General features: G+C 42.9%; 1 protein-coding gene across 1 annotated transcript in view; it reads right to left on the minus strand.

Annotated features, from left to right (window-relative positions):
• Nucleotides 1-3,954: 3,954 nt before the first annotated feature.
• LOC140457227 (uncharacterized) overlaps nucleotides 3,955-19,002 on the minus strand; it is a 65,632-nt gene continuing 50,584 nt past the window's right edge. Inside the window, 1 exon segment of the mRNA XM_072551363.1 lies at nucleotides 3,955-6,656. Coding sequence (XP_072407464.1) covers nucleotides 5,717-6,656 — 940 coding nt within the window. The 3' untranslated portion in view covers nucleotides 3,955-5,716.

Genomic DNA, 19,002 nt, shown 5'->3' on the forward strand with positions numbered 1-19,002 from the left:
GGTGTTCTGCAGAGATCTGTTCTGGGACCTCTGTTTATGATACATATATAAATGACTTTGATAAAAATGTAGATGGGTGAGTTAGTAAGTTGGCAGATGATACAGTTGTGGATATTGTAGAAAGTTGTCAAAGGTTACAGTGGGATATAGATCAGTTGCAGATATGGATAGAGAAATGGCAGATGGAGTTTAATCTGGATAAGGGTGAGGTGCTGAACTTTGGGTGATTGAATGTTAAAATATACAGTTCCTGGAAGGACCCTGAACAGCATTGATGTACAGAGGAATCTTGGGGTTCAAGTCCATAGCTCCCTGAAAGTGGCCATGCTTGGATGGTAAAGAAGGTCTATGCTAGCCTTTATTGGTTAGGGAATTGAGTACAGGAGTCAGGATTGCATGTTGCAGCTTTATAAAGCTTTGGTTAGGCCAAGGTTGCATTCAATTCTGGTTGCCACATTATAGAAAGGATAAGAAGGCTTTGGAGAGGGTGCGGAAGTGTTTTACCAGGATGCTGTCTGGATTAGAGAGAATGATCTATAATAAGAGGCAAGAAAATCTCAGATTGTTTTATCTGGATCAGCAGAGGTTATGGGGAGAGTTGATAAAAGTCTATAAAATTATGAGATGCATAGATAGGGTTGATGGTCAGAATATTTTTTCCCAGAATTGAAATGTCTAATAGTAGGGGGTATGCATTTAAGGGGTGGGGGGGTAGGACTTCAAAGGAGAGACAGTTTTTTTTAAGAGAGTAATAGGAGTCAGAGAACATACTACTAGAGGAGGTGGTGGTGGTGGAGGCAGATACGATAGGGCATTTAAGTGATTTTCAGATAAGCACATGAATATGCAAGGAATGGAGGGATATGGACCAAGGGCAGGCAGAAAGCATTAATTTAATTTGGTGTCATGTTCGGCACAACATTGTGGGCCGAAGGGCCAGTTCCTGTGTTGTACAGCTGTTTGTTCTATGTTCTCAAGGTGGATATCTGTTAAAAAAAAACCCAATTATGTTATAAAATCTTAAGAAATTATAAGGAAAAGTTCACTTCCCCTTTCTTTTCACTTATGAAAAATATTTCTTGTGACAAATCTAAGAGTGTAAACCTGCGACCTCTGGCAAGGACATGTCTTGTCCAGACTCTGCCACAAGACAAATTTGATAGTGTGTGGGAGTATCATGATCCATGTAAAAACCAACAGTATCTGAGTGCAGTTTAATCAGGATGATTCTGCAAACAATCAGCCATGAAAGGACTTTATGAACTTCCAATGGAAATAGGAGAGAGAATCTTGAATACCTGTCCCTTGCAGGTTGAAAGGGAGAAGGTACGAATCTCAGATGCTCTTCTCAACTGGAATGAAGGCAAATATTAGAATTTGAAGACAAAGCTAGCTACAATAAACTTGGACAATTGATTAATGTAGATGCAACAACAGACTTTTAAGGAATTATTTTAAGAATGTTAAAATCACCCAACACCTGGTTATAGTCCAGCAGGTTTATTTGAAAGTACAAGCTTTGGAGTGCTGCTCTTTCAAGCGCTAGCTGCAAAGATTCCAAATAAACCTGTTGGTCGAAAATATGGTGTGAGATTTTTAACTTGGTTCACCCCAGTCCAACACCGGCACGGCCATGTCATATTTAAAAACACTCAGCAAAGATTTATCCCATTTAGAAAGTCTCTGTAGCTTAATTAAGGGTAGTATCAAATTAAAACTCTGCAAGAGGTAAAGAGTAAGTAATGCTAGTGTTGGTCCTCTGTAAAACAAGAATGGGAAGTTTGATAATGGAGAACAAGAAAATAGCAGAGGTATTGATCAAGTATTTTGTGACCCTTTACTTTGAGAATTGAAAATCATGAAATTAATGTGTGGGAGCAATCTACAACAGTCAGTCATCAGGAAGAAGGCACTAGGAGACTATTAGACCAAAAGGTAGACAAATCCCCAGTAGTAGATGGCCTACAGCCTAACATCTTAAAGGAAGTTGCAGCAGATAGTGGATGTCTTGGGTATAATTGTCCAATGTTCCAGTTTGGAAAATAGCCATTATAATGCCTTTAGTCAAGAAAAGGGGTAGCAGAAAGCAGGAAACAATAGGACTCTTGGCCGAGTGACTGTCTTTGGGAAATCACCAGAATTTATTACTAAGGAACAAAAACTAATTGCTGGAGAAACTCAGCAGATCTGATATCATCTGTGAGACAAGGCAGAGTTAACAGTTTAGTGACCCTTAAGAATGGAAGGGTCACTGGACTAGAAACATTAGCTTGGCTTTCTCTCTACAGACATTGCCTGACTTGCTGAGTTCCTTCAGCAGTTTGTCTTTTGTTTCAGAATTCCAGCATCTGCAGCTCTTTAAACTATACTAATCCTATTTTCTAGCTTTTAGCCCTTAGCCCTGGAGGCTAATGGCAATGCAAGTTTGTATCTAAAATAAATGCAATGCACTTTCAAAAAGAATTAAAGTTACTGGACCAGAAGATATGGCATAATAATAATAAACATATTCGTGCAACTAAATGTTTGACTGGCTAACAGGAAGCAGAGCTTAGGAATAAATTGATCTAGTCCAGGTAGGTAAGCCTTAACTATAGACTGGAAGATGTACATTTGATGGGAGCACAGCTCACAGTAGTGTACAGCCAGTGGGACATCTTTTTTACCTTTGTAAATACTTCACATCTGTTGATTTTTGAGCTTGGGGGTGGAGGAGATGCAACTTTGGCGATGGTAAAACTAAATGCTTTCAAGATCCTATCGTACAGAACATGGATTTCATTTTCCCAGGCTATTTGGAGTTCACAATGTGGCCGACCAAATGTTTACTTGCACCAAACAGCTGTTAACAAGCCTCTCCTTCTATATTAATGGAAACTTCAAGAAAGTTGTGAGTTAACATCTGCCTTAAAATGGTGGATTCAAAATGAAGTCACTGTTTTAAGCTGTTATGTCAAAGTCACACATGAACAATGTATTTGTACACAGATGTGTACATTTCCTTCCATTGTGCGCATCAACTTAATATAACCCAGCAGCAAAGCCTTTTGTGCTTAAAAATAATTTATTTCACACACTTGCTCTGAAAGTAAGTAATGAGCAAACTATACAATCCACATATACATATGCACAAATATGAATTGAAGTGAATCAATTGCTTGATTCAGGTCTGGTATTTTAAATTAAGTGTAGTGTTTCTGAAGTGAATGTCTGAAAACTTCAAGATTGTGTCAGCAGCTATGATGACTTCCAACATCAGATTGCATGAAGTTGTTTTCACAGGTAAGCTTAACAGTTGGAGCAGGATAAGTGACCAACATCTGTTGTTTTTACTTTTATGGCACTGCATGTGGGGCCATGGCTGTCTGGTTAATTACAATAAGTCCAATCACTGGGTTTGTTTGTTTTCTCTCTGGCCCTGATCCAAGCTTTTTCTCTGAAGATGTTTCAAGACCTCCCACCTCATGATTTTCAAGGACTTTCTTTTATTCATTCATGGGAGGTGGGCTTTGCTGGCTTTGAATTCTGGTCCCACGTCACTAACTGAGTCTCTGGTTTAATTGTCCAGTGATTATATCACCTCGCCTCAGTACAGGCAGCTTTTCCTGTCTTTTCAATACCTTTGGGAGGCAACCTAGATCATGTTCCCAAATCAAACACGTGGTAATGCCATTATTGTTTTGAATTCTTTTTGACTGCCTACAGTGTTCAAAGAAGCCAAGGACTTTCACATCTTAGAAGTCCTTACAAATTAATGCCTTTTGTTTTGAAGGAAACCATCATGACAATGAGTTTTAAAATTTACCCACATGGAAATGCTCACTGAATTTCAAAGTTCTTCATGCCTGTGAAGGCCTCTTTGTAATCCACTTGCAACCTTTCTGGAACTTTACAAACATTGCAGTTGTAAGAAGTTAGATGACCCTTTGCAGTCCAACAATGGTCTATGTTCAGTTTTGAAAGAGAACAGTTTTATTTTGCAAATTTTGTTACATAATAACAGCACACCAGCACCACAGTTATTTTCAAACTGGGAACATTAGGTATTTAACTTTCAGTCAGCAACAGATCAGGGGTAGTTTATTTACTTAAGAGTAGTAGGGGTGTGGATCAGCCTGCCTGCAACAGTAGTAGACTTGCCGACGTTAAGGATATTTAAATGGGCATTGGACATACATATGGATAATGATGGAACAGTGTAGGTTAGATGGGCATCAGATTAATTTCACAGGACGGGACAACATCGAGGGCTGAAGGGCCTGTACTGCGCTGTATCGTTGTGTTCTACATAAATCCCTGACTTGACAGCCTGTTTCCACCGTTCACATTGTTCTTCTTGACTTTAAATACAGCTGTCAAGGTGCTTCTAAGAAAAGAGCAGCTGGAACATTTTTCTTAAACACCTCAGGATTAATCCAGATGGGGACTTTCTCATCTGTATTTGCTGACAGCAAAGACTAAAATGGCATTTGTCCCTCTCAGCATAGTGCTGAGGGACCACGTCCAGGCTTAAGTTGTGTTCCTGCTGTACAATCCTACCACCAGATGAGCCTTAAACAATAGCTGCAGAAGACAGAATTCCAGAAATGTGTTCACACCAAATGTGTTCACTTCTGTTGATGATTTGACATTTATCCAGACACTGAACTCCAGCATAGTTACTGGGATTATCAATAGAAGTCAACTCAAAAGGTAAGAATGAACAGCACTAACAACAGAGTACAACCCCTGCAATCACTGAAGTATTGTGCTAGGATCGAAGATGACTGAGTAAATCTCTTCCCACACATGTGTGATTATGTTACTGTGTCAACAGGTGCATTTTACTTTTACAACCCTGCCTATAGAACATTAACTTTTTTTTAAAAAAAGAAGTGTGGTCAAGTGTTTGGAGGTGGGATGACTGAGTGTACAGAAATCCTCCCCTCAATGTGAACGTGTTGCTGGATACTGATATCACACAATGCCCAAGTTCAGTCCTTTAGTGGGAGGAGCTGAGCAGTCTCCTGTCACTGTGAATGCATTAATTACAAATCAACTCCATGGAGATTTTTTAACCCATCCTGCAATCCTGATGTTTAAAAGACTTTTTCGGTGTGAACTAGCCGATGAGCCAACAGGTTAGTCGAATGAATGAATCCTGCCTCCCACACATGAAGCAGGCTAAACACCCGTTGATCTGTATGTCCTTGAACATTATGATGTTATGTACTGCTTGCAAAACAAGACTTTTCACTGTACTTAGGTACGTGACAATAAATCAAATCAATTCAAAACAAAAATCAAAGCTCTCCCCAGTGTGAACTTGGTGCTGATGTAGGTTGGACAATCGCTGAACTTCTTCCCGCAGAAAGAGCAGACAATTGGGTACATAGCTGCAACATGAGACAATACAGGTTTCCAAACCCCTTCCATCCAGAGTGAACTGGCTGGTGTGTCTGAAGACTGGATGGAGCAAGATTTGAGTTTCGAGACAATTGTTGGTGGAGGTGAGGATGGAGGTGACAGGGAGAGGGAGTGCCCTTCAAAAGGAACTAAAGAGATATTACAAAGATTTGACACACTGTGGGTTTAACACAAAACCAAATATGTTTGACTTTTATCTAGGGTATTAATCATTATAACTAGGCTGGAATTTGTTAACATCAATAGAAATGGACTCCAATGAACATAGTTCAGTCTGGACATAATTAATTGCAAATTCTAAATACTGCAGTTATTCATGAACCCGCTGGTGTCTCAGCAGGGCAGTTGAATGAGTAAATGCCTTTCCACACTGGGAGCAGGTGAATGGCCTCTCCCCTGTGTGAATTCGCTGGTGTACAGTGAGATTAGATGATCGCCGGAACCCAGCTCCACAGTGAGAACATCTGAATGGCTTCTCATCAGTGTGAACACGTTGATGGCGTGTCAAGTCCCTAGAACATTGAAAGCACTTCCCACAGTCTGTGCATTTAAAAGGTCTGTTGCCAGTGTGGACTCGCTGGTGACTCAGCAAGTTGGATGCATCAGTAAATCCTTTCCCGCACTCTGGGCAGATGTATGGTCGCTCCCCAGTGTGAACTCGCTGGTGTGTCAGCAAGTTAGATAACCGAGTGAATCTCTTCTCGCACTTGGAGCAGGTGAACGGCCTCTCGCCGGTGTGAATGCGCTGGTGTGTCAGCAGGTAGGATGACCGCGTGAATGCCTTCCCACAATCTGAGCAAGTGAATGGTTTCTCCCCAGTGTGAACTCGCTGGTGTATCAGCAAGGTGGATGAATGAGTGAATCCCTTCCCACACTCCAAGCAGGTGAACGGTTTCTCCTTTGTGTGAACTCGCTGGTGTATCAGTAGGTCAGATGACTGAGTGAATCCCCTCCCACATTCAGAGCAGGTGAATGGTCGTTCCCCAGTGTGAACTCGCTGGTGTCTCAACAGGGTAGATGACTGAGTGAATCCCTTCCCACACATGGAGCATGTGAATGGTCTCTCACCAGTATGAATTCGCTGGTGTAGAGTTAGTTCTGATGGCTGAGTGTATCCCTTTCCACACTCCGAGCAGGTGAACGGTCTCTCCCCGGTGTGAAGCTGTTGATGTCTCAGCAGGGTGGACGACTGAGTGAATCCCTTCCCACACTCTGAGCAGGTAAATGGTTTCTCTCCAGTGCGAGTTCGCCTGTGAATAATGAGTTCAGATGACTCCCTGAACTGAGTCCCATAGTTAGAGGACCCGAACGGTCTCTCGTCATTGTGAACAGATTGACGAGACATAAGTTCCCCAGACTTTTGTAGGAACTCCCACAATCTGGACATTTAAAAGATCTATCTTCACTGAACTCACTGGTGATCCAGCAGATAGGATAATGAGTGAACTGCTTCTCACGCTTGGAGCTGGCAAATAACTCCTCTCCAGAGTGACTGTACCTGTGTGATTCCAGCTCAGATAAGTATTGAATTCCTTCTCACAGTTCCCACTTTTCCATCACTTCTCAAATAAATTTGTGTCTTGACATTCCAGATGACTAGCTGAACACAAAACACATGTTTAGTTTCCCCCACTGTGATTGGTGTTTTTTCCTTCCCTGATATTCAGGTTGTGATCATTTGAGAAAGTGTCAGATTCCACGGTGATGTTTGGTTGGAGTTTCCTGACTGAACATCCTCCACTTCCAATACCCTGTGAAAGTGATTCAAAATACAGAACATGAAGTGACAGCATCCTCACAAAGGCAAGCTGAGTAATTGACAGAATCTGTTCGTTCACACGAGGAGAAAGAACTAGGAGCAGGAGACGGCAATTCAGTTCCTCGAGTGGCTTGCTAGACCATTTGAGAGGACAGTTCAGAGTCAACCACATTGCTGTGGCTCTGGAGTTACATGTAGGCCAGACCAGGTGAGGAAGGCAGATTTCCTTCCCCAAGGACATCAGTGAACCAGATGGGTTTTTCCGAAAATTGACAATGGATCTGTGGTCGACTCTTAATTCCAGATTTTTTTTTATTGAATTAAAATTCGGCCGTCTGCAGTCGTGGGATCCAAACCCAAGTCCCCAGAACATTATTCTGGGTTTCAGGATTAATAGCCAAGCAATAATACAACGAGGCCATCACCTCCCCACTACATTTAAGTAATATCCTAATGCAGCTCCTTTTGTGGGTGTTGGAATGATTGCTCCTGCAGCCATAAATCTTCTCAAAAATCGCAATCTGTTTCTGGACCATGACCTCACCATTGAACATCAGGCCATAGTCAACTATGGTCACCAACCTCATTTCATCCAGTGATCTCCCCCCTCCACTGCCTCCAAACTGATAACCCCCCCAACCCCAAACAGCTCGCTTCCACCTCCTTCCTAAAATCCATAAACAGGTGTGTCTGGGCAGACCCATTGTTTCTGGCTGCTCCTGCCCCACAGAATTCTTCCTACCTTGAGTTGGTCTTTTCTCCCCGGTCCAGTCCCTGCCCGCCTACTCCTCTGACACTTTACACCAGTTTCCAGTTTGTGGGCTCTAGCCATCTCCTCTTTATCATCAACATGCAATCCCTTGACAAGTCCATCCCCCAGCAGAATGGTCTCAGGACTCTCCGCTTCTTCCTGGAACAAAGGCCTGAACTGTCCCCACTCACCACCAGCGTCCTCCACCTAGCCAAGTTTGTCCACACCACGAACAATTTTTCCTTTAACTCCTCTCATTTTAGTCAGGTCAGAGTGATAGCCATGGGTACCTGCATGGGCTCCAGTTATAATTGTCTCTTTGTGGGGTACGTAGAATATTCCTTGTTCCATCCTATACCTACCCCTCCCACAGCTCTTTCACCAGTACAGAGGAAACTCGATTATCCGAAGGCCACGGGTGGAGGGTATTTCGTTCGGTTAATGCTGAATAACATAGTTTAGCCACGCATCAGGACCTTGCGATCTTGTTCGGATAATCCAAAATTCGGATAATTGGAAGCTGGATAATTGAGGTTCCTCTGTATGTCTTCCCTCTCTCGTCCGGAATTGGAAAAGTCTAAGAGTTCTGCTTCCAATTTCTACCCTGCTCTCATCTTCACCTGGGCCATCCCCTACTCCTTCCTTCCTCAACATCTCTTTCAATTTCTGGAGAAAAGCTGGCCACCAATATCCATTATAAACCCACTGACTCGCACCATTACTGTGACTAAATATCTTCACACTCTATTTCCTGTAAAGACACGACTGCATTCTTCCAATTCCTCTAATCTCTTCTGTTGGTGCCAATTTCGACAAGGGAGCTTCTGAAATGTCCACCTTCTTCCTCAACTGAGGATTCCCCAGCACTGTTGTTGGCAGCGCCCTCAGTAGAGTCCAATTCATCTCCTGCACTTCGGCCCTCACCCACTCTCTTCCCTCCTGCAACAGCGATTGTTCTTCTTATCCTCATGTACCATCTCACCATCACACCCATATAGAGGATCATTAGCTGCCACTTCTGCCACCTCCAGCGAGATGCTACCACCAGACGCATGTTCCTCTCCCCTCTCTTGTCAGGCTTCTGCAGGGACCGTTCCCTCCAGAACATTCTGGTTCACTCCTCCTTCACTCCCAACAACCCCCACAGCCCCACGGCACCTTCCCCTGCAACTGCAGAAGATGTAATACCTGTCTGTTTACCTCCTCCCTCCTCAGTATCCAAGGGCCCAAATACACCTGACAGGTGAAACAGTGCTTTACCTACACTTTACACAATCTAGTCTACTGCATTCGCTGCTCACAATGTGTTGTCTTTTACATTGGGTAAATGAAGTGTAGACTGGGCGACCGCTTCACAAAAGACCTATACTCTGCCCACAAAAAAAGACCTTGAGCTTCCAGTTGCCTGCCACTTCAACACACCACCCTGTTCGCTGGCCAACATTTCTGTCTCAGGATTGCTTCATTGCTCCAGCGCAGTTCAGGGCAAGCTGGAAGAACAGCACATCATTTTCCACCTGGGAGTCTGCAGCCTTCTGGACTCAATATCGAGTTCAATAAATTTAGGGCTAGAGCTCTCCCATCTCCTGACCCTGACCCCTACGCAACAAGCCTTGTTATCACACTGTCTGCTATTACATACAGCCTGTCCATTAGTCACCAACACGATCTCCATTAACAGCTGTTCACCCTCCTAACCAGACTGTTATCCACTCCAATTGTTCTTCTCTCTCTTTGGGCTCTACCTCCACCTATTGCTTACTCCTTACCTCCCTCCCCCATCAAATCTTCTGCATATATACTGCCATTTTCCGAGCTAACATCAGTTCTGAGGAAGAGTCACTGGACCCCGAAACCCCTGATTTCTCTCTACTGGTGCTGCTGGACTTGCTTCATTAGAGACAAATAAAACTGCAGATGCTGGAATCCAAAGTAAAAGAGCAAGAGGCTGGAAGAACACAGCAAGTCAGGCAACATCAGGAGGTGGAGAAGTTGACGTTTCGGGTGTAACACTTCTTTTCCAATAGCTTCTGTTTTTGTGCCTTGGAGACATGAGGCAGGGCACAAGGAAGTGGGATCTGGAATGCAGGATTGGCCTTTTGTTTCTCATTGGGATGCTGGAACTCAAAAGGTAATATTACAGCTTGATGGACAGGTAGTCTCCAGCTTAAACCACTGTCAGGAACTTGCTCCCTGCACTTTGGCAAACTGACCCACTAATATGATGGCAACACCTACATGCTCGCCCCCAACCCAAGTGGCGGCCGCGCATGTGCACTGTCACTCGCTGCCCCCGATAAACATGGCGTCAGCGCATGTGCACTGTCTCTCGCTGCCCCCGACAAACATGGCGGCCACTCGCCGGGGCCTAATGGTAAGGAGCTGCGACCCCGACTTGTGCAAACGAGGGGCCGATACATTAGTTTCCGCGTTCGCCGCTCGCAGAATATCATTACGCACCCTCTCGGTTCACTCGCCGAATCCATCGTTTCCTCTATCCCCCACCGCTCATTCTAACCCCGTCTGGATCTGTGAAGAAAACCGCCGCATCGGCGCCATTATTCGCTGCAGCATATTCCGCAGAGGCTTCGGAACTGCGACTGCGCACTGATCTCTGCATTGTGGAGAGGGGAATGCTGGGTCATGCATGTACAATCAAAGGAAATTGTAGCACACTCTCTGTAGGAAATGTGTAATGATAAAGATATGAAACAAGGCATACTAAACAAAAACTGTCTGCATGGACTTTCCATTAACCGCCAGAATGAAGGAAATTGGTGCAAAGTCGAGAGTTAGTAAAACAAAACTTTAAGACTCATTTTATAAACTCACAGGTATTGGAATGAATGAATGAGTGAATCCATGCTCATAAGCAGAACATTGAAACAGTCTCTGATAGGAATACATTGAGTATTATGTACCAGCGGTAAAAGACAGGAAAGTGGAGCTGAGGATGATCAGGTCAGTCATGATTTTATTAAACGGCAGAATGGCTGACTTCTGCTTCTCCGTTTGATGGTCTTCAGTGAATTCCTAAAACTCTCAACACTCCAGAAGAAAATATTCCTCCTTATCTCTCTCTCTCAAATTTCCCGTCATTTCAAAACAGACCCTGTTTTAGATTCTCCCACAAGAGGAAACCTCGTGTCCAATGACTTTTCATCTTTAATTTTAAATAAGGAGACCAATAAGGCATATCGTATTTCTGACTTTTATCTTATTACTTTTCTGTTCAAGTCCCCCTGCAAGAAACAATGGCATTCTATTAGCTTTCCTAATTACTTCACTTGCTGTATCTGCATACGGATTCCTATAAGACGTAGGAGTGGAAGTAAGGCCATTTCAGCCCATCGAGTCTACCCAGCCATTCAATCATGGCTGATGGGTTTTTCAACACCACTTATCTGCACTCTCCCCATCGCCCTTAATTTGTTGCGAGATCAAGAATTTATCAAACTCAGCCTTGAAGATGTTTAACATCCCTGCCTCCACTGCGCTCCATGCAATGAATTCCACAGGCCCACCACTCACTGGCTGAAGAAATATCTCCTCATCTCCGTTCGAAATTGACCCCCTCTAATTCTAAGGCTGTGCCCACGGATCCTAGTATCCCTGCCTAACAGAAACAAATTCCCAGCCTTCTCCCTTTCTAAGCCATGCATTATCTTGTATGTTTCTATTAGATCTCCCCTCAACCTTCTAAACTCTAATGAATACAATCCCAGGATCCTCAGCCATTCATCGTATGTTAGGCCTACTATTCCGGGAATCATCTGTGTGAATCTCCACTGGACATGCTCCAGTGCCAGTATGTCCTTCCTGAGGTGTGGGGCCCAGAATTAGACACAGTATTCTAAATGGGGCCTAGCAACAGCTTTCCAAAGTCTTAGTAGCACATAGCTGCTTTTATATTCCAACCCTCTTGAGTTAAATGACAACATTATGACACAGAAACAGACAATCAAACCAAATCAGCCCTTCAAACTCTGTATTTGCAAAACAGTAAAACAAAAGCTTTCAAAGTCCCTCCAAATTCACCCCAAAAGTTTGTAACCAGATTTTCAAAACAACCAACCTCAGAATCTGCAAATAATCAATTCTAATCACCAGGTCTATAGTTTAAACAAAACATTTTAGATTTAAACCTATGATTTTAAACCCAATAGCCTTTGTTTTCATCCCCATTCACACAAAACACATACAGGCAAACAAAAACAGTTAAAGGACAAATAAAAGAAAATAACAAAATTAGTCAATTACTTAAGTAGTTTTTAAGATGTATGGTTCCAGACATTGACCAGGATCACCTTTTCAAGCTCACTGAAGATGTTGGTGATACTTATGTCAATTTCTATTCACTGAACTTTCACGAGCTAATAATGGAAGCTGAGGCAGGAAGCTTTCAAATCTTTGTGCCGTCACAGTCAGAAACATTCTCCCAGCAAGTCCAAAACCTTGTTCAAATTCTTGGCTCTCCCTGCCAGATTGCCTGTCTTCCCCACAAGGTCCCAGTTAACATTCAACATTTGCCATCTGCATAAGCAGAAGCAGAGAATAATCAAGAAAGCCAATGGAATGCTGGTCTGGAGGATTGGAGTACAAAAATGCAAACGTTATGCTGCAATTATGCAAAATCTGGTTAGATCCAACTTCAAATACTGTGAGCAGAATGGGACATTACATTTTAAGTAGGATATATTGGACTTGTAGGGAATACAGCATAGGTTCACAAGAATGATATCTTGACTTCAGCGATTATGAGGAGAGGTTATACAAATATGGCCTGTTTTCTTTAGAATTTAGAAGGCATTTGACAGGAAAAGGCAGGGTAAACTACTCCCCCTGGTTGGTGATTCTAGAACTAGAGGAATGAGAATTGGGGCCTGACCGTTCAAGGGAGCATTTCTATACACAGAGGTGGCAGATCTTTGGAACTCCTCCACAAATGGATGCTGGATCAGTTGTTAATTTTTAACACTGAGACAGATAAATCTTTGTAAAGCGGAGGGATTAAAAGATATGGGCCACAGACAGTATATGGACTTAGGACACAGATTAATTATTATGAAAATGGCAGTGACAGTGAGTGAGATCATTCGTGTATTTTAGGAAGATTCATGAAAAGTCTGCACTGAACGTAAGGAATCTCCACCTTTGTATTTCGCACAGAAGTGACCAGTGGAGTGCTGGGTCCACTACTTTTCATCACTTATATAAATGATTTGGGTGTGAGCCTAACAGGTGTAGTTAGTAGGTTTGCAGATGACACCAAAATTGGAGGTGTAGTGGACAGCAAAGAAGGTTACCTCAGATTACAACGGGATCTTGATCAGATGGGCCAATGGGCTGAAAAGTAGCAGATGGAGTTTAATTCAGATAAATGCGAGGTGCTGCATTTTGGGAAAGCAAATCTTAGTAGGACTTATACACTTGATGGTAAGGTCCTAGGGAGTTTTACTGAACAAAGGGACCTTGGAGTGCAGGTTCATAGCTCCTTGAAAGTGGAGTCGCAGGTAGATAGGATAGTGAACAAGGCGTTTGGTATGCTTTTGTTTATTGGTCAGAGTACTAAGTACAGGAGTTGGGACATCATGTTGCTGTTGTACAGGACATTGGTTAGGCCACTGTTGGAATACTGCATGCAATTCTGGTCTCCGTCCTATTGGAAAGATGTTGTGAAACTTGAAAGGGTTCAGGAAAGATTCACAAGGATGTTGCCATAGTTGGAGGATTTGAGCTATAATGAGAGATTGAATACTGTTTCCCCTGGAGCATCAGAGGCTGAGGGGTGACCTTATAGAGATTTATAAAATCATGAGGGGCATAGATAGGATAAATAGACAAAGTCTTTTCCCTGGGGTGGGGGAGTCCAGAACTAGAGGGCATAGGTTTAGGGTGAGAGGAGAACGATATAAAAGAGACCTAAGGGGCAACTTTTTCACACAGAGGATGCTACGTGTATGCAATGAGCTGCCAGAGGAAGTGGTGGAGGCTGGTACATTTAAAAGGCATCTGGATGGGTATATGAATAGGAAGGGTTTGGAGGGATATGGGCCAAGTGCTGGCAGGTGGGACTAGCTTGGGTTGGGATATCTAGTCGGCATGGACGGGGTTGGACTAAACAGGCCTTTTGGCCCAAGTCGTTCATCCCGACCAGGTTTCCTAAACTGAAGTCCCATGTGCCTGAGGTTGGCACATATCCCTCTAAAACTTTTCTGTCCATGTACCTGTCCAAATGTCTTTCAAATGTTGTAATTGTACTCTCCTCAGCCACTTCCTCTGGCATCTATTCCAAAAATTGTCCCTCAAGTGTCTTGTAAATCTTGCCACCAACGCCCCCCCCCCTTACTTTAAACCTATGCCCTCAAGTTTTGGACGCCCATACTCTTGGCTATTCACCTTATCTATGCTCCTTGTGATTTTATAAATGTCTTTAAGGTCACGCCTCAGCCTCCTGTAAAGTCAAAGTCTCAGCCTATCCAGACTTTCCATATAAGTCAAACCTTCCAGTCTTGGAAAATTCCATGTAAATCATTTTTGTATCTTATCCGGTTTGATAACATCCTTCCTACATCAGGGTGACAGAATTGTACGCTGTACTCTAAATGTGGCCTTACCAACGTCTTGTATAACTCTAACATGATGGTTCAACTCCACCCTCAGTTATCTGACTGATGAAGGCAAGCATGCCAAATGTCTTCTTCACCACTCTGTCTACCTGTGACACCACTTTCAAGGAACTAATACCTGCATCCCTATGCTTCTCTGTTCAACAACACTCCCCTGGACCCTACCATTAACTGTGAAAGTCCTGCCCTGGTTTGTCTCAGCAAAATGCAACACCTCACATTTATCTGAATTAAAACTGCATCTGCCATTCTTGGCCCATTATTCCAGTTGATCAAGATCCCATTGTACTTTTAAATAACCTTTACTGTTCACTACACCACTAATTTTGGCGTCATCTGCAAACTTACTAACCATGCCTTTTATATTCTCCTCCAAATCGTTTATATAAATGATCAAGTGATAAATGAGAGGAGAAATAATTAATGGAAACTATAACAAACATCCTTGAATAGAAAATAATTTTCTAATAACAATTTCATTATAAGGTTGTTTACATTCGAAAAGTGTGGGCGCTGGAAAAGCTCAGCAGGTCAGGCAGCATCCACAAGACATAAGCACTTCATCAGGAATGTGTGGGGAGGACGGGTGCTGAGAGATAAATGGGAGGTGGGAGTGGTGCTGGGGGGAAGGTAGCTGAGAAGGCAATAGGTAGTTGCAGGTGGGGGGGGGGTGATGGTGATTGGTCAGAGGGGAGGGTGGAGCAGATAGTTGGAAAGGAAGATGGAGAGGTAGGACAGTGCAAGAAGGTGGTGTCGAGTTAGAGGTTTGGACCTGGGATGAGATGGGGATAGAGGAGATGAGGAAACTGGTGAAATTGATGTTGATGCCATGTGGTTGGAGGGTCCCAAGACAGAAGATGAGGTGTTCTTTCTCCAGGTGTTGGATGGCTTGGATTTGGTGGTGGAGGTGGCCCAGGATTTGCATGTCCTTGGCGGAGTGGAAGGGGTAGCTGAACTGGTTGGCCATAGGGTGGTGGGATTGGTTGGTGCGTGTGTCCCAGAATTGTCCTTGGTCTTCTTCTACATTGGAAACGGAAATTAAGAGCACAGCTTTCTGCAGAAGCAGCAAGCAGGCATGAACCACCTAAAGTCATAATTTAAATACTATCTGATCTGCATGGATCCCTGACATCTGCACCGTTAATGTCCAGCTGCCTAATGCTCAGTGTATCATTCTCCTTGATATACAGGCCAGTGCTAGATGGGTTGGCAAAAGTTGACTTAAGGACTGGAATGCAGCTTGGCTGACCCGACCTGAATGGATGTTCGATGTCTTACGTAGATTTTGGGAGTTGGAACTTTCTCACTGAGGATATGCAGTAAGTTAGATTGTAAAGAAAACATAATTGATATGAATTAAATTAGCTTTACTGTCACGTGTACTCAAATGAGTATGGTGAAAAGTTCACAAGTCGCCACTGACAATGCCATCTTAGGTGCAAAGTACCTAGGTACAGATTCTTCAATACAAGTTCTTAGGAAAGAAAATCAGAAAAAGAGAAATAACAAGTCCAGTCTTGCAGATCATGGGAATAAATTTGAAAATAGAGAAATAAAAAATTCAGAGCAACCATCCTTCCAACCCAGTCCACTCTCAAGGTCAATGAAATGATTCTAAATGTAATTACAAGCATTGGCCATTGGAAACATATAAAGGAACTTCATCTCCAAAAATATCCTAGCCATGTTTAGATGATGGAAACTGAGCCGGAGTACAGAGGGAAAGAGAAACAGACAAGAGAAAGAAAACTCTCTTTTCAACAGCTCCAACAACACTCAAGAAGGTTGACATAATCCAGGAGAAAGCAGTCACAAACATCCATTCCCTCTACCACTGACACTCAGTAGCAGCACTTTCCAAACCCATCACCACTTACACCTAGAAGGATGGGACATGAGATATATGGGAACACTACATGCAAGTTCCCCTCCAAGCCACACACCATCCTTGCGTGGAAACATATTGCTGTTTTTTCATTATCGCTGAGTCAAAATTCTGGAATTCCCTCCAACAGGTCTTCCTCAGCTCATGGACAGCTGTGATTCAAGAAGGCAGCTTCCTACCACCTTCTCAAGGGCAACGAGTGACGGCTAAGTATTGTTGACCCAGCCAGCACCACCCAAGTGAATAAAACAAAATCAGCAGGCCATTTGACTCCTTGAACTTGCTCCACCATTTCATTGTTCATGGTTAATGTAACCATGGCTTCAATCTTCCTTCTCGTCTGCCCAATAACCAATAACTCAATTGTTCATCAAGATTTTATCTATTTCTGCCTCAAATGTATTCAGTGACACCTCCTCAATGCTTCTCTGGCAGCAAGTTTCAAAGACCCTTGAGCCTTCCAAAGACAGTATTTCTTCATCTCCATCTTAAAATAAAAGCCTCTTTACTTTCAACGGTGCCCTTCTTATCCAAGGCTTCTCCTTGAGGGCAGATATTCTTTCAGCATTCTGCCAGTTATGTTCCCTCAGGATCTTATTCGTGTCAATAAGATCACCATTCATTCTTCTGAACTCCAATTGATATTGGCTTGCTAAACTCACCCATCCCAGTGAGTGAACCTTCTTTGAACTGCTATTAATGTAGCATTCTTTCTAAAATAGGGAGAACTAAACTGTACATAATATTCCTGATGTGACCTGACCAATACTGTGTACAACTATAACAGAACATCCATGCTTTTCTCTCTCCAAGGAAAATGTCATACTTTGCTAATCGATTTTTGTTTTAATCTTGCATTTAACACGACAATTCACATAAATTATCAAATGCAAAGAAAGAATAAGCTTTATACACTGTCTGAGGAGAGAGTGCTGATTGGATCACGAGTTCATTCTTGATTGGCAGAGGGTCTGCCATAGAAAATGCACCAGTTATATGATGACTGACAGTTAAATGTGAAGATTAAAAACTGCCAATTCAGCAAAACTGCTAGTCATAATTAACTGACGCATTCTTCATGGCAAGCTCCACCAAAGTCCAATTGTCAATGAATTAGCACTCTTCCCCTACAGTATATAAACCTGGTTCAGCATACTGGATCTATAAACTTAAAATACAGGATGACTTGAACTGTCACAGAGTCATACAGCATGGAAACAGACTCTCTGGCCCAACTTGTTCATGCCAACCAGGTTTCCTTAACTGAACTAGTCTCATTTGCCTGCACTTGGCCCAAATCAGTCTAAACATTTCCCATTCACGTATCTGTCCAAAAGTCTTTAAATGTTGTAATTCTTCTAATGCTAAGGTGTTGTAATTTTTTAACCTGTTCAGCCACAAAGTGTACTGGAAAACTGCCACAGAAAGCACTATAGACTTCGTTGCAACTTCTCTAGTTTTTTTTCAAAGGCAAATGCAGAGTGTTATATCAAAAGTTTGAAAATATTTCAGTGCCAGTAGTATTCTAAAAATAAACGTGGTAGAATAGGGAAAAGAAAGGATAAAAAGAATATTTTCAATTTACATTGATATTTCTTGTGAATTGTCCTGATGACTGCAAGACAGAAAGCTTTAACAAAATGCATTCTTTTTTGCAATACTCCACTTCTACAGAAATATTTGATGACTTGAATCCCTATTTTTCTATTCCCTTACTTTAGCAATAAACAAAAATATTTTATTCGTCTTCTCAATGACTTGCTGTACCCACATATTGAACTTTTTTGACTCATGCCAGGATATTCAGATTCCTCCATATCTTGGAGTTCTGTCATCCATTTAAAGACTTTTGCTATTTTTCTATTCTTTCTGCCAAAATGGACAAGTTCTCAATTTCCCATGTGTCACTCCTTATGCACAACCTTGACCTTTTTCAAACTCTCTCTATCCTCCACAAAACTTATTTATTTTCCTGATCAGCGCTGTGGCATCAGAAAAACTAGCAACCAATAATTTGGGCCCTGCATCCAAGTCGTGAAAAAAAGTTGTAAATAGTTGAGGTTCCAGGAACAATCCATGTGGCGGTCTACTGGTTCTATCCTCGAGGAGAAAGTGAGGACTGCAGATGCTGGAGATCAGAGCTGAAAATGTGTTGCTGGAAAAGCGCAGGTCAGGCAGCATCCAAGGAGCTGGAGAATCGACGTGTCGGGCATGAGCCCTTCTTCAAGAATGAGGAAAGTGTGTCCAGCAGGCTAAAATAAAAGATAGGGAGGAGGGACTTGGGGGAGGGGCGTTGGAAATGCGATAGGTGGAAGGAGGTCAAGGTGAGGGTGATAGGCCGGAGTGGGGGTGGGGGCAGAGAGGTCAGGAAGAAGATTGCAGGTTAGGAAGGCAATGCTGAGTTCAAGGGATTTGACTGAGACAAGGTGGGGGGAGGGGAAATGAGGAAACTGGAGAAAGCTGAGTTCATCCCTTGTGGTTGGAGGATTCCTAGGCGGAAGATGAGGCGCTCTTCCTCCAACTGTCGTGTTGCTATGGTCTGGCGATGGAGGAGTCCAAGGACCTGCATATC

The sequence above is a fragment of the Chiloscyllium punctatum genome, chromosome 31 (assembly GCF_047496795.1).
Source record: "Chiloscyllium punctatum isolate Juve2018m chromosome 31, sChiPun1.3, whole genome shotgun sequence".
NCBI classification, from domain to species: domain Eukaryota; kingdom Metazoa; phylum Chordata; class Chondrichthyes; order Orectolobiformes; family Hemiscylliidae; genus Chiloscyllium; species Chiloscyllium punctatum.